The 13,345-nt window shown below is 36.3% G+C and overlaps 1 protein-coding gene across 1 annotated transcript; it reads left to right on the plus strand.

Annotated features, from left to right (window-relative positions):
* The first annotated feature begins 3,734 nt into the window (after window positions 1-3,734).
* srpx2 (sushi-repeat containing protein X-linked 2) lies at window positions 3,735-13,192 on the plus strand. Its single transcript, XM_053505289.1, has 10 exons — window positions 3,735-3,974; window positions 6,360-6,437; window positions 7,478-7,669; window positions 10,488-10,664; window positions 11,068-11,191; window positions 11,266-11,387; window positions 11,500-11,679; window positions 12,337-12,470; window positions 12,568-12,689; window positions 12,836-13,192. The coding sequence occupies exons 1-10, from the start codon at window positions 3,902-3,904 to the stop codon at window positions 13,014-13,016; spliced, it is 1,383 nt and encodes a 460-aa protein (XP_053361264.1). The 5' UTR covers window positions 3,735-3,901; the 3' UTR covers window positions 13,017-13,192.
* The last annotated feature ends 153 nt before the right edge of the window (window positions 13,193-13,345 follow it).

Raw genomic sequence — 13,345 nt, forward strand, 5'->3', positions numbered from 1 at the left:
ATGGTATTGTGCCCACAAACCTATTCAATGTCACAACATTTATTTCTATCCAGAGTTGCAGAGAAGATATTGTATTCATCACAGGAAATCTGAAAAACTTTATAAAGCTTTCCTTAGCACATCCTAAAGACTTACAAAGCGGTTAGTGTCAGGTCTCATTACTGTCCAATTCATGTACACTTTCATAATTTGTGCTCCATTTATCTTAACATTGTCATCCTTAAATATGTCCATGCCATCAGGGAAGAAAAACTCAATTAATGTCCATCAGCTGATTTTATTGCCACGTGACATTGCTAAGCCTAGACCTGACCAACTAAAGCAACCCCAGATCATAACAATGCCTCCAGAGGCTTGTACAGAGGCCAGCATGCATGATCGGTGCCTCACTTCATGCACTTCCCCCCTTACTTTTATATACCCATCGCACTGGAATAGGGTAGGTCTAAATTCCAAGTCTAAGTTCCAAATCTTAATGCTCCGTAAAAATTTAAAGATCTATCATTTTATAGCTAGTAGTTTTCTTTTGGCCACACAATTCCTTAGTCCTTACCCTGTGAGTTTTCTGTGTGTGTGTGTGTGCGTGTGTGTGTGTGTGTGTGTGTGTGTGCGTGTGTGTGTGTGTGTGTGTGTGTGAAAATCTTCTTACTTTTACTATTAAACATAGCTTTTGAGATTTACTGTCCAGTTTTTTTAATGATGCAACTTCCTTAAGCATTTAAATGATCTTTGATCATAGTCATTCAGCATTTTTTCCTGGCCACATTTCTTCCATCCAGTTGATGGTTCAGCACTTTCCTTCCATTAGAGTGTTGGACAGTTCTTATTCCAGCAATTTCAGCATTCTCATTAGTTTTTCCTTTGAATACTGCAGGCAAATAATTTTACACTTTTAAAACATAGTAACATATTTTCCTCAACTGCACAATACAGGCATGTTTAAAAGTTTTTGTTGTTGTAAAAATCATATGATCATAGTGGATCGTAAATAAGCAAATAGAACCTCAAACAAAAAAAAACATATAACGTTTTTTACTTTGCCATTATTTATTTAATGAACATGAAACAAACAAACAAACATGTGGGCAATACTAAGTAGCCCCCATGATTCAGTAGTCTAGAGATCCACCATTAGCAGCAATAACGTAAAGGAAAAACCATTGAGGTACCACAGCAAGGTTTGAATTTTTACTAGGTCAATAATAAAAAAAAAATGCTTTTTTAAAAAATAATTCTGTTATTACTGATTTTTTATTTTTATTTACTAGTTTGCTTCAGATCATTTTCCTATTGTATGATCCAATTCCGACCAAACTTTAGCTGTCGTACAGATGGCCTTACATTTGCCTCTGGAAAACTCTGGTATACAGAGGAGTTCATGGTCAACTTATTGACTGCAAGGTGCTCAAATCCTGTGGCTGCAAAAAAGCCCAAATCATCACCCCTTTACCGATGTGCTTGACAGTGGGTATGAGATGTTTCTGCTGTAATGCTGTTTGCTTTTCCCCAAATCCAGTGCTGCGCATTAACGCCAATTTCCTCCACTTTGGCCTCATCTGTCAATAGAACATTGTTCCAGAAGCTTTGTGATTTTTTTCTGATGCAGTTTTGTGAACTTCAGTCGTGCTTCCATTTTCTTTTTAGACATAAGAAGCTTTCTCCTGGCACCCTTCCAAACAAACCATACTTGTTCAGTCTTCTTATTATGATGTCATGGACATTAACATTTAACATATTCATTGAGGCTTGTAGGGTCTAACATGTAGCTCTTGTTTTTTTTCTTATTTTTTCTTCTGAGCCTTGTGTGGTCTGACCTTGGGTTGAATGTCCTGAGATGTTCTCTTCTGGGAAGACTGGAAGCTGTCTTAAATGCTTTCTAATTGGAAAAAAATTTTCTCACTGTAGAACATTGAACTCCAAATTGTTTGGAAACATTTTTATAACACTTTCTAGATTTATGTACAGCAATTGCTTCTCTAAGACCATTGTTTATGTCTTGTCCTCTGCTCCAGAGCAGCAAACTGCCAAAACTTAATCATATATAGAGGTCTGCACATCTACTGATGATCAGCAGAACCTGGCTGCAACTTCAATTTAATTCAATTTTATTTGTATAGCACTTTTAATATTTTTCAAGATAAAAGAATGCTATCCTGGTAATATTATCTATGTGAGTCTCAATAAAAAGACTAGAATCTAGAATTACACCTAGGTCTTTTACTGTTGTACATGATGAAACAGAAAAGCGATCCAGAGTTACTGTGTGATCAGAAAGCTTACTTATAGCTGCATGTTGTCCTTGTACCATTACTTCGGTTTTAATCAGAAGGAAGTTAATTAGCATCCAGTCTTTTATGTCCTTCACACATTGCTCAACTTTATTAACCTGGCTTTTCTCATCTGGCTTTGCTGAGACAAATAACTGTATGTCATCAGCATAACGGTGGAAACTCATACAAGCTTAAATCTTGTGAAAGCAGTAAGGGATACTTAGTATTTTCCACATGTTTTTTTCTCTTAGCCTTAAGAGAGTGTTTAGTGTTTTTCTTTTTGTTAAATAAAATTGCATGGTGAAACAATTTTTGTTGTTATTGGATATGTGCACTTTTAATTAAATAAGATTTTGAAATCGTCTTTACGCTGATCGGCCATAACAGTAAGGCCACATAACATCAACGCATTAACATCGATTATTGATTTTAAAGTACCAGTAAACTGGGCACCCCAGGGCAAATATCCCAAGACTGCCAACCTGGCCTTTAAACTCCCTAGACCCTAATCTAAATGATCAACCATAGGACGCTCGGGAAAATGGGGCATAATGACTGGGCATAAAGTTTTGCGTTGAAACGTTATTGCTGATCAGGGTATACTTTCAGTCAAGTATAATTTCTCAGAAAAGACAATAAGCAGTATTAAACCACAAAGCAAATCTTTCATTTATAATTTTTAACTGATCTATTACTGGGCTTTTGAGTCCCCCCTGTTATCTAAAAAACAGGTTGTACTGTATAAATTGGAGCATTCATATATTGGAGAATGCAAAACCAGCCTCAGAAAATTTTCTGTCTGTGTGTCTGTCTAACTTTATGTATGTTAATCGATGTTTAAGAACAGGTTTTCACAGCTGAAAGTGCTAAAGTTGTATAAGTGAATTGTAACGTGCCGGAGTCAATTTAAGACAAAACTTCCGATCTACTTTTTGTATTTCGCACTCTCTAATTATCAAACAGGGTGTGTAAACATAAAGTTTCTATATTATCTTCTTTGATTGTATGATCTTATGTGATTGTATATGATCATAATATGATCTTACATTGATTGTAAAAAGAAGAAATGACAGTAGAATCTTGCTGTGAACTAGGGTAAATTATGCAGAATTTCCTAATATTAAGCTGCCAATCCAGTAAAAAAACAATACCATGTAAAGTTGTTACACCAAACAAAATCTTGTGAAATTACAGTGAGGGGGTTCATGTTTGTTACAGTCAGACTGAACATGTACTGTACGTGGGCTTCAACCTGAAATAAGAACCTCACGGATTACATTCAAGCTGATCAGCCTATTTTTTTTAGCTTTAACCTTCTAACTATTTCTTAAAACTCTTTTCTGCGTGCTAACGCGTGCTAGTGTGAGATAATTTAGCTGTAAGCCCGTTGTAGCACGGAAATGCGGAGTCTTCTGGAACCCCTCTCCCTAATGATTCAACTGAATCAAAACTCGCTTTAGTGTTGATTCGACTCTTTAAAACAAACCCGAGACTGAACTGAACCGAACTGAGCGTTAAAGCACATCACTATCATCCTGCACTTGGGGTCTCTAGTTCACCCAGGGAACCTTCCAGTCTTTTCCTTTGGGACGGGTAGGTTTTCTTTTCACTCACACCACCAGCGAGAGGACATGAAGACATTCGCATGTCTTCTGCTTTTGGGATTGTCTACGCTGTATCGTGCTCTGGGACTGAATCATGAAGGTAAGTTAGAGAGCGAACGGAGGAGTTTCTCCGACCGCAGAAACAGAGAGTAAAATGGTGAAAACAAAACGTATATACCAATAGATACGTATTTAATATAAACAGGAACTAATCAAAACAGTGAAAAGAAACTAAAGCGAACAAAACGTTGCAATTATTCCGCTCATTTCTCTTTATGTCTACCCTGAGGGGACATACTTTGTCTTCGCGCGATATAAAAAACAGCTGTTCTTTCCTAATTCTGCTGATTTGACCAAATGGAAATTAATAGTCTGTTTTGCTATATATTATGCTATAAACTGAATTTATTTTCACCAACTGTTAAATATAAAACATCATCATAGTACTGAAAGATTTCCCAGTGTAATCTCACTTCTTTCATTTTTATAGAAAAAAAAGAAAAAAGAATCCATTTGTTTCTCCTACTTACCCCCAATTGTTCTTGTGGAGGGCTTCAAGGAAATGCCTGGAGCTCTCCATCTTAGTGAAGAAAATACCAAAGTGAATGATAATAATGGCAAAAAAAAAAAGATACTCTAGCACTTTGGTCTATTGCTCTCTGAAAAGTTGCATGCCATTTAAGCATGCACATTTCGAATTGGTTTGAAGCAGAACAACTCAAATGATCTGTGTCAGTCACACGTAGAAACCTATAACCAACATGTCATCTCATGGTTATAGTCAGACCCCTGTGTTTAGAGAGTAAGGTGTTAATAGAAGTGACTGCATAGCCTCATTAGTCCATCTGTGGTCTTTGTAACAATACCTCCCATATTATTTAGAGCTCAACTCCTTGTAATTAGTCACTTCCATCTGGCCGAATTGCTGTATGTGGACATGCACAGCAGATGTGACCAATCCCTGTTAACCCTTCGGTTTGGCAGATCATTCTACAAAAGCACAGTAAAGACCACACAAAAAAGAAATGGCAAGTACGTATTGTAAAAATATACATTAAAGTATGATAGTAAAATACTGTAGTAACTCAAATCACTATAATTATAAATGTAGTAAGTCTAAGGTAGACTATTGGCATGGACTGAGCCTCAATGATGCAGAATGCGTCAGGGTCTTGGTATGTTAGAACCTTGCAGTCAGACCACTGCATGTTTCCAGGTCCTTGAGAACATGGAAAACTGGAATATAGGCCTTCTGCTAAGACCACTGAAAAAGTGTTTGTTCAAACTAAAGTTTTCTGTGTAGTAGAGGCAACATCTGTAATCTATCCACTACATTTACTGTCTTGAACAAAATCCCCAGTCATTTAGTGATTTGGTAATAGATTTTGGCATACTTTTGCTGGTTTGGAAACTCAAAATCACTGATGTGTCACAACACTCAAAACATACACGTCCCCTGCGTAGATGAATGATAGTGCCAGGAGCAAGGTCAGGATCTTTCTGAATTAATGCACCATGTTATTGACTACTAGAATTTGAGAGAAAACCTGTATTGCACAAGTGTGGATGAAAATGTCCTTATCGCCAAGGTATGAGGAAGGCATAGTTTGATAAAATAATGTTAGCGGATCTCAACTTAAATATGTGAGAATACCTGGTACAACATGTTCGTCAGTGCTCTCCACTACCATCATCAAAACCAGTTGAGTGTGGAGTGTCTTTTGAAATAAGGGTGTTCTTACCTCCAGTTCAATCCCACAGGATAGTAGATCCTTTGCCAAATTGCATTAAAGCTGTACTGTGAAGCTGTCCTTCACGATGGCCTACCATCTACACGTTTTTTTTACTTACTTTGCCCTTGTATATACAATGCCAATGCCCCCCCACCCACCCAGAACGTTTGGGAGAGTCATTAGGGTTAAATTTCCACAGGCCCTAACTAAGTCCTTTCTTTAGGCAATCTCCCAAAAATGCAGGATGCCAAACCATGCTTCCTGTATTGACTTATGAAATGTGTCCAGTGTTTTCACATATAATATTATTCAAACTTAAAAGTACAGCTTAGCATACAGTACACAAAACAGATTCAACTGTGTGAAAAAAATCAACGAAGGTGCTTAATATTTCATATTTTTGTATGCTTAAAAAATATATCTTGGTCTCGGGCTGAAATGGTAATTATTCACAGTAGGTGGCAATTGTTAGACAGCGGTTACAGGGAAAAGTAAAATCAACAGAAAAAAGAAGACATTTAAGTATTAGCAAAACATTCCCAGATTCTAGGGAGTGAATGGCTTTTAGCAAAGTGAAAATTATATAATTTAATACGTTTTTTTTTATTATCTATTAACTATTTCACCATTTTTGAATGAAGTGTATATACTCTTGTAGTCTTTACTGCCAGAACCTAGATTTTATCACTCACTGTAATTTTTACTGTTACCTTTAGCCAACAAATCTTCAAATAAATATTACTAATCCGCAGACTCAGAGGCCACGTATCCCAACAACAGCAACGAGGTGCATGAAGATACACATTACACTCCAGAGTTGGACTATAAGCGTAAGTAACAAATAGAAAATATTCTGTAAATATATGTTTAAATACAAACAAATTATTTTGGCTTAGTCATGGTCAGATAATTTTAAATAAATTAAATGGTGCCGTAGCGGTTAGCACTGTGGCCTTACACCTCCAGGGTCGAGGTTTGTTTCCCACCTCCGGTCTGTGTGCGCAGAGTTTGCATGTTCTTGCCTTGCTTGGAGGGTTTCCTCATGGCCGTCTGGTTTCCTCCCACAGTCCAAAGACATGCATATTATGCCAGTTGGCATTCCCAAATTGTTCAAAGTATGTGACTAAGTGTGCATGTGTATGTGTGCGTGCCCTGCATTGTGCCCATTGTCTCCTGGGATAGGCTCCAGGCCCTTGGGATCCTGTGCAGGATAAGCGGTATAGAAGATAAACGAAGGGCATTTTTTTTTTTTTTACTCATGCCTTTGCCTGCAGACATTTCCCACCAGTAGTGGCTCATAACCAAAGAATTTGCAGGATGACAATAACAAAAAAGCTTCATATAATATTAAGTCTGGAGCCTATCACACTTGACTTATGTTATAGCTTTGTTTCTCAAAAGGACTAATATAATTAACCAGGTTTAAGGAAAATATTCAGCCCAACTTCATCAAAGAAAAACTCGAAACATTGAAATGGAGACACCATTCCAACAAAAAAGGTTTTGGACATCATAGACACACAGTTTGATCTTACATTTTGTCTTTACATTCATATTCTAATTATTTGTTATAAAACAAGATTACCCCAAAACAGTAGCCAAGCAACATATTAATTAATTGCCCTGTAAGCTGCTTCTGTTCCACTGAAAACAAAAATTGAGCACAGGGCAAGATGATTCTTGCCCTAATACTAGTCTATTAGCATTTACTAAACTTCTCATTTTCAATCAGTAGATCCAATAATCATTTAAAAGCTAATGAGACAGTGAGTCCATCTAGAGACATATGGAACAAACATTAGGATAAATAACACTGACCTGACTAAATCCATATCTGAACAGTCACTAATATTTGCTCTTTTTTTGGCAGGTCCCTTTTGGTGTCAAACACTTAAACTACACAATGGACACATGACATGCTCCTCCCCACGAGGTGGGAACTATCGCAATTCATTCGGCACACGATGTGCACTTTCCTGTGATCGTGGATATAAACTTCTGGGTCGATCATCTGTACAGTGCATGGCTAATCGTCGCTGGTCAGGAACTGCTTACTGCAGAAGTAAGTAAACCACAAGTCTAAATGTCATTCTTCCTGTCTGTATTGTGGGAAAGTTATTGGTTTCCAAGATATAATCAGCATAATCATCAGTCCTTATAAGGGCTCTATTGTCTCTAGCTTTAGTGCCAGTTCTGGCATTTGATTAGCTGGTTCATCTAAACACTAGACTTGTTTCCACAAAGGTCTCCACTGCAAGGCCACTTCTGCTCCTGAATGTCATATGCTGCCTGACATCTACTTTTTTTTTGTGCTTCACGTATTGTGGTGGCCAATTGACTGTGTAAAAATGAATCCTTATTCTCCCAAAAGTCTTTTACAAATTGAGTCCTGCCTATGCTATCCAAGAAAAAAAAATCCATTGATCTGATAACCTGGTCGTTCAGTACATTAGGTACATTATCCAATCATGATTTTTTTTTTTAAACCACATTCTTTTAAAAGTTGATGGTTCATCACGATCCTTTCACGTTGTAAACATCCATTGGAAGGTTCAATTCCAGTACTTTCAAATCTCCAATGGTGTTTTATGTTTTTGGCTAGGAAGTTTATTTCCACATTACATTTTTCATACCCATAATTATATTTACTGTTAGTGCTTCAATGTCTTTTGTTCAGTTAAGCTCTGTGATACCTTTATCAGCTTCTAAAATGAATAAATTAGGGAAATGCATGTTTCCTTTTAATTAAAAAATATATGCTTCTTAAAACACCTGAGGAATGGTGCCAAACTAGCTTTCTGTACTTATCTTTAAATCTAATGCATCATTCTGCTTGCTTAATCTTGCCCCCATTCCTCCTTCTAGAAGAGTCAAACTCTGCTCTCTCTCATTTCTCATGTTATTTCATTAGCATATCACTTACAGACTTCAGAATCTCTCTTGATACAAATTTTATTTTATAAACAGGCATATTTTTGTCATCACTGCTGCTGATGCTTAGCTGAGTTCTTAGTTCTCTTTATTAAGCTGTATTTTTATATTATCCCTGGATTAAACAGTAATATTGAAAATTATTCAACCTCTTCCTGATTTCTTTTTCTTTTCGTGTGCAACTCGGATCTTCAAAAAACATTAACATAAAATAAGGCAACTTAAGAAAATATCAATTTATGAATAATTGTTTTTATTAAAGCAAAACATGATGTCATACCAATTAGGTTTGGTGTAAAAAAAAGCAAAAAAAAAAAAAAACCCTGACTTTCAATAAATATAATTTCCATTTAAAAGTTGTATTTTGTGTTTAGTGACGTTGCCCTTGTTTTATGTTTGATTTTGTGTGAAGACAGTTTATTATAAGATACATGAAAGAAATCGGGAAGGGGCTGAATATTTTTTATAGCACTGTATGCTGTCCTGAATGGAATTTTCACTAGTGATACTAAGATTTGAGTATGACCTAGGACACCCATAGCACAATGTGCTGTTATATAAAAGCTATAACACATACAGTACAGTATATAAAAATATAGATAAATAATAAATAAAAATTATAATTCTTAAATATGGTCTTTGAACCCTAATGTCCAAAAGACTACTCCTTACAATTTCAATTAATAGTGTCCATATTAAACCCAGTCATAATTAGGCAGACATCACTGTGGTCACCATATTGGCATCGGCAAGACTGTACTATTTAGTACACATTGTATACTATCTCACTTATACTGGATATGTTGACAGCAACAGGAATTCTTTTCAATGACAGTGAAACAAAGTGTGCAATATGTTTTCTAATTTATTTGATCATTTCTAAAATGACAGTATATTTGAGTTGAAAATGAAATAATGAATATGATTTTTGTTCCCATTCACCTCTTTTTAAAGGAGCAACGTAATTAGACAAACTAATGATCATGAATTAAATTGTCATTTTCGATCCTAGGCTGCAAGCCAATGAAGTCTGAAACTACACATCCTCAGATGCTGGGTTCTTTTCTGCTAATGCTCTGCCAAGCCATGCCCTGCAGCTGTCTTCAGTTCCTGCTTGTTCTTGAGCTGTTTTTTTTAAGGAAATTAAATGCATGCTCAGCCTGCACAGATGAATCAGGTTAGGGAAGTGACTTGGCCATTGCAAAGCATGATATTCCAGCATGTGTATATGTGGCATATGTACAGTATATATACTGTAAGTCATGCAAGAACTAATCAAAAACATATATAGACATATAATAGCATGATCAAAGTTTGTGTAGCAAAATTAAAAAATGTGTAGCTGTTATGAGTCCTAACATAACTGATTATGTCCACACATGTCCATCTCAGATGCACTTTAATATGAAAAAAAATAGCACTACAGCTCTGAACTACTAAAGTACTACATTACTAAACTGGCAATACAAAAAGCACCTTTAGTACCAAAGAGCAGAACAGTTACACACACTTTTTCCCCCAACAACCAACAGCAGTAAAATAAATTAAATATATTAAACTCATTGGTGCAGTTTACTTGAAAACATAACCCATCGTTCTTTGTTTCTGAAAAAAAAAGGACAATGATCCAATCATACAGGTGATCCTTGGCATAAATACTGCCAGTTTACCTCTGTATTCTTTAGTTATGCCCAAACTTATATTATCCACTTGGAGACAAGTCTTTTTATGTCTCATTAACTTTATGCCTGAGATTTTACAGGATTATTCTTCAATCTCAGTTTTGCAAGCTGAGCTAAAAAATTATCAACACCTCCTCCTCTAGCTATTGTTTTACCCCTATCTAAATTCCATTTTAATTTTTTTTTTTAATTAATTCAGTAAAGTTTTCTGCTGATGTTGTGTTTATAATAATAATAATCAATGTTTGTTTTGTCTAATCCTTTCAGTGGTGCGCTGCCATGTGCTTCCTCACATTCAGCATGGTACATACATCTGTAGCAAGAGCTTTCTGGTTTACTCCAGGTGTGACTATTCGTGCTTTCAAGGCTACCAGATTGAAGGGGACCGATATCGTGTTTGCCAGGAAGAAGGGCGCTGGAGTGGTGCAGAACCTACTTGTGCTGGTACACATTGTTTGATAGTTTTACTCTTATGCTGTTAGGTTACTAAATAAAAAAAAACCTTCATTAAATTGTGTATAAAGAAGTTGTGATTATAACAATATAGATAACAGTAATTAAGATATGAATAGGTGATTTGGGTGTTAAAATCAATCAATTCATTGTAAACAGGATAAATAAAATGGACATTATCCTTATATAATGCAGGGCATATGTAAATAAATTACTTGGTTAAGCAGTTGGTGTTGCATATTAATGTCAAAAAGAAATTATTATATTTTACCCGTCGCCTAAGGCATGCTCAAAAATTACCAAGGAAATACAGGCATGTTTTTTATATTTTTTTACATTTTTCTTCAGTTTAATAAAGTGTTGTTAATGTTGCGACAAACTTCAATTATTTCAGATCATGATCCCCCCAAACTGAAATGTCCTTTATCCAGAGTTAAGGTAGCAGAACCAGGAAAACTTACTGCCACAGTGTCCTGGGAACGTCCCACATCCACAGACACAGCTGACCGAACACTGCAGTATGTATGGCATACTTTCTTCCCTAAATTGAAACTCAGTAGCCAATAACCTAAAGCTTTTCTTTCTTTTCCAGGATTTTACGAAATGGACCAGAATCAGGTTCGGAATTTAGTGAGGGGCAGTATGTAATTCGCTACAAAGTCTATGACCAGGCCCGGAACATGGCCACCTGCAAGTTTACAGTCCAGGTTGAGGGTACTATTGCAGAACTGACAACCAGACACACATTTCAAAAACCAATATTCTCTGAAATGGTCTCTGTAAACTCTAACATATTTGCTTTGTGCTATTGTTTTATCCTTTCCAGTCAGGAGATGTCCCGTACTGAAGGCCCCTTTGAATGGATACTTGAGCTGCACATCTGACGTAAATAATTATGGAGCTACTTGCGACTATCACTGCGATGCTGGTTATGAGAGGAGTGGCATCTCCACTCGAGTCTGCTTGTTTAACCGTAGCTGGTCAGATGATGCCCCGGAGTGCATGTGTAAGTGATAAACCAGTGATTAAATTACCAGGAAAAACAGAGATAGGTGCTTTTTTAAAAAAAAATTACATTACACTACCAGTCAAAAGTTTGGACACACTTTTTATTTCCACAATATTCCTCATTTTTATTTCTTTCTACATTGTAAAACAATGCTGAATGACTTTAAAATATGCAATAACCTCCTTCGAACAGTTGATATTAAGTTGTGTCTGTGATGTGACTTATGCTCTTACTTAAGCCTTTATAACACCTTTAATGAAAGGTTCTGTAAATTGTTGATGTTTGAGGCTGGTAAATCTAAATTAACTTCTCTGCAGCAAAGCTAAGTTTTGGTCTTGTTTTCCTGGGATGGTCTTCATGAGAGCCTTCTTGATGGTCTTCTTCATGGTGCATGATGGGTTTTGCAAATGCATTTGACAATACTGTTCTTGCAAGAACTTTTCCTTTTCCAGAACAGTTGACCATTGTGTCTTAAAAAACTTTTGACTGGTTCTGTATGTGTTTTTGCCAATTCCCAGTTAATGTTAATGTTTATTTTAATTTTAATAACCATGCCACGTATACAGTAACAGGATATGCTTTGAAGAAACGTTTCCTCATTTTGCAGTTGATTAAATGTAAAGCATTATTTACTAAAAATGGTGACTTTATTAGTGATGCAGATCAAAACTGACATCAGGTCTGCTGGTGCCCTGCTTGACCAGTTCTACGAGAAGAGGAGACTCCTCATTGTGTCCACGCCAAGTGTAACTGACCAGTATTACCAGCTTCAGAACATCATGCTGCAGGTCTTTTACTTCTAAGGCACCAATAACCTTTAATCTTTAAAAATCTTAAATGCAAAGACATTCCTATTGGAAATCATGTCAATTCTTAATCTCTTAGAGCGCTGGATGTGGTCTGGATCTTCGGCATGTGACAGTGATTGAATTGATAGGAAATCCACCTCAAGAAGTGGGCCGGATTAAAGATCAAATTCTCGATACCGAGGTCATAGAGGGTCTCAGGTTAGTTACAAAAACATATATAGTATCACTGTTTTTCTCCTTGACTATTTCTCCATGACTATTAATTAAACAAAAAATTTGCACATTTCCTTCTAGTCAGTGGCAAATGAAGCTCTGTTATGCTTTTGTGTATGGCTTAATTACAGGCAGGCGCTACAGGTCACTCGATCATATTTCAACATGGTGTTGCTTGATGAACTTGGTGTGGACCGGGAACGTTTTATTGAACCCACCACCTCAGATGAACTCTACAATTACATTGAGGAGTACCTTCTCACAGAGGAGGAACGAGAAAGACTGCAGCTAACCCGAGACCTCTGTGACTGAGCCATATAAATGGTACAGAGGTCTATGTTGTGGCTGTGTACCAAAAATACTGTCCTTTATGAGTAGAGTTTTTAAACATAATAAATGCATTTCTTAAACCTAAGTATGTTGTACATAACTCAGCTAACACAACAATAGTGCAAAAATTATATAATATTTATTAAGTGAATTGTATATAGCTGTTTTTAAAAGCTGTGCATTGTAGTCAGGACCTACAGTAGCTGAGCTTTGTGTCATTAGGCAGTAAGTAATTACAGCTTTGTATAACAAATTTTTAGAAACTTGTGACTTAATTCATTCAGGAGAAATGTCATTAAAGAATTTTGTGC

Source organism: Clarias gariepinus, chromosome 10, assembly GCF_024256425.1.
Source record: "Clarias gariepinus isolate MV-2021 ecotype Netherlands chromosome 10, CGAR_prim_01v2, whole genome shotgun sequence".
NCBI lineage: Eukaryota > Metazoa > Chordata > Actinopteri > Siluriformes > Clariidae > Clarias > Clarias gariepinus.